The following is a 2,925-nucleotide window of genomic DNA, read 5'->3' on the forward strand; positions in this document are numbered from 1 at the left end:
TTCACAATGACCGTAGTCCGCCGCTTGTGCATAACGGAGTGAAACTGACGAGCCTGTTCAGCGCGGTAGTGGTTTCGCTGTGCTGCATAGCACGCTTCTCTGTACCTCTCTTCGTTTTAACTTTCTGAGCGTGTTTTTAATCCAAACATATCATATCTATATGTTTTTGGAATCAGGAATCGACAAGGAATAAGATGTTTTTAAATCGATTTCGGAAATTTAATTTTGATCATAATGTTTATATTCTTAATTTTCAGAGCTTGTTTTTAATCCAAATATAACATATTTATATGTTTTTGGAATCAGGAAATGATGTAGAATAAGATGAACGTAAATTTGGATCGTTTGATATAAAAACAAAATTTATTAAAATTTTCAGATTTTTAATGACCAAAGTCATTAATTAATTTTTAAGCCACCAAGCTGAAATGCAATACCGAAGTCCGGCCTTCGTCGAAGATTGCTTTACAAAAATTTCAATCAATTTGATTAAAAAATGAGGGTGTGACAGTGCCGCCTCAACTTTTACAAAAAGCCGGATATGACGTCATCAAAAGTATTTATCGAAAAAAAGAAAAAAACGTCCGGGGATATCATTCCCAGGAACTCTCATGTCAAATTTCATAAAGATCGGTCCAGCAGTTTGGTCTGAATCGCTCTACACACACACACACGCACAGACACACAGACACAGACACACACACACACACACACACACACACACACACACACACACACACACACACACACACACACACACACACACACACACACACACATACACCATGACCCTCGTCTCGATTCCCCCTCTATGTTAAAACATTTAGTCAAGTTGTAAAAACAGAAAACAAGTCGCGTAAGGCGAAAATACAATATTTAGTCAAGTAGCTGTCGAACTCACAGAATGAAACTGAACGCAATGCCATTTTTCAGCAAGACCGTATACTCGTAGCATCGTCAGTCCACAGCTCATGGCAAAGGCAGTGAAATTGACAAGAAGAGCGGGGTAGTAGTTGCGCTAAGAAGGATAGCACGCGTTTCTGTACCTCTCTTTGTTTTAACTTTCTGAGCGTGTTTTTAATCCAAACATATCATATCTATATGTTTTTAGAATCAGGAACCGACAAGGAATAAGATGAAAGTGTTTTTAAATTGATTTGGACAATTTGATTTTGATAATAATTTTTATATATTTAATTTTCAGAGCTTGTTTTTAATCCGAATATAACATATTTATATGTTTTTGGAATCAGCAAATGATGGAAAATAAGATAAACGTAAATTTGGATCGTTTTATAAATTTTTATTTTTTTTTACAATTTTCAGATTTTTAATGACCAAAGTCATTAATTAATTTTTAAGCCACCAAGCTGAAATGCAATACCGAACCCCGGGCTTCGTCGAAGAGTACTTGACCAAAATTTCAACCAATTTGGTTGAAAAATGAGGGCGTGACAGTGCCGCCTCAACTTTCACGAAAAGCCGGATGTGACGTCATCAAAGACATTTATCAAAAAAATGAAAAAAACGTTCGGGGATTTCATACCCAGGAACTCTCATGTCAAATTTCATAAAGATCGGTCCAGTAGTTTAGTCTGAATCGCTCTACACACACACACAGACACACACACACACACACGCACACACGCACACACGCACATACACCACGACCCTCGTCTCGATTCCCCCTCTATGTTAAAACATTTAGTCAAAACTTGACTAAATGTAAAAACAGAAAAAAATACAGTAAGATGAAGACAAGGATTTTGGGTTGTACGATCACACCAGCCTATTTCACAATTGATTTTGAGAGACTGAGAGAGAGAGAGAGAGAGAGAGAGAGAGAGAGAGAGAGAGAGAGAGAGAGAGAGAGAGAGAGAGAGAGAGATTTTGATCATTTTTGTTTTATTTAGTTCTCATCTTCTAAATAGGGATTGCAATTGTCTGGGTCAAACTTTGACAAAAGCTAATATGAGAGCACCACAGTTTGTTTGTTCGTTCATGGGCTGAACTGACTCCCACGGCTTTAACGTGTATGACCGTTTTTACCCCGCCATTTAGGCAGCCATACGCCGCTTTCGGAGGAAGCATGCTGGGTATTTTCGTGTTTCTATAACCCACCGAACTCTGACATGGATTACAGGATCTTTTTCGTGCGCATTTGGTCTTGTGCTTGCGTGTACACACGGGGGTGTTCCGACACCGAGGAGAGTCTGCACACAAAGTTGACTCTGAGAAATAAATCTCTCGCTGACAGCGACCAACTGGATACAAATCCAGCGCGCTACCGACTGAGCTACATCCCCGCCCAGAGCACCACAGTCATTTGAATGCAAATGCTCTAGGAACATTCCATAGGGGAGACAGCACTGTGTGTATGTGTGTGTGTGTGTGTGTGTGTGTGTGTGTTAGTTAGTGCGTGTGTGTTAGCGTGTGTGTGTGTGTGTGTGTGTGTGTGTGTGTGTGTGTGTGTGTGTGTGTGTGTGTGTGTGTGTGTGTGTGTGTGTGTGTGTGTGTGTGTGTGTGTGTGTGTGTGTGAAAAACGGCCTCGGACAGACAGATAGACAGACAGCTAGCAAGCCAGCCAGACACAAAGACAGACAGCCAAACAAAGACCAAACCAATAACCCAAAGTATCACGCAGGACAGTAAACACACCTTGTACACGAAAGTGGCACCCCCACCTCCTGCTCCGCTAGGGCCGCTGTTCCCAGCCCCTGCCTGAAAGAAGAGCAGAATCAAGTCAGATCAATAGCAACAAGCTTAAGACAATTGCAAAAATACCACATCAGAGAATCTAAATAGAGGTTGCGGGATCGTGTGCACACAAGACATCGACGACAAGAGAAAAATAAACATATAAATAAGAGCAAAAGTCGAACAGAGACAGAAGAGAAAGAAAGACTTAAGCAAAGATTCCGAAGA

The 2,925-nt window shown here is 40.5% G+C and overlaps 1 protein-coding gene across 1 annotated transcript in view; it reads right to left on the reverse strand.

The window, feature by feature from the left end:
- Nucleotides 1–2,925, reverse strand: part of LOC138953072 (leukocyte tyrosine kinase receptor-like) — a gene marked incomplete in the record, with an annotated part of 202,524 nt that overhangs the window by 42,800 nt on the left and 156,799 nt on the right. The window contains 1 exon segment of the mRNA XM_070324846.1: nt 2,659–2,721. Coding sequence (XP_070180947.1) covers nt 2,659–2,721 — 63 coding nt within the window.

The sequence above is a fragment of the Littorina saxatilis genome, linkage group LG17 (genome assembly GCF_037325665.1).
Source record: "Littorina saxatilis isolate snail1 linkage group LG17, US_GU_Lsax_2.0, whole genome shotgun sequence".
Classification (NCBI taxonomy): Eukaryota; Metazoa; Mollusca; class Gastropoda; order Littorinimorpha; family Littorinidae; genus Littorina; species Littorina saxatilis.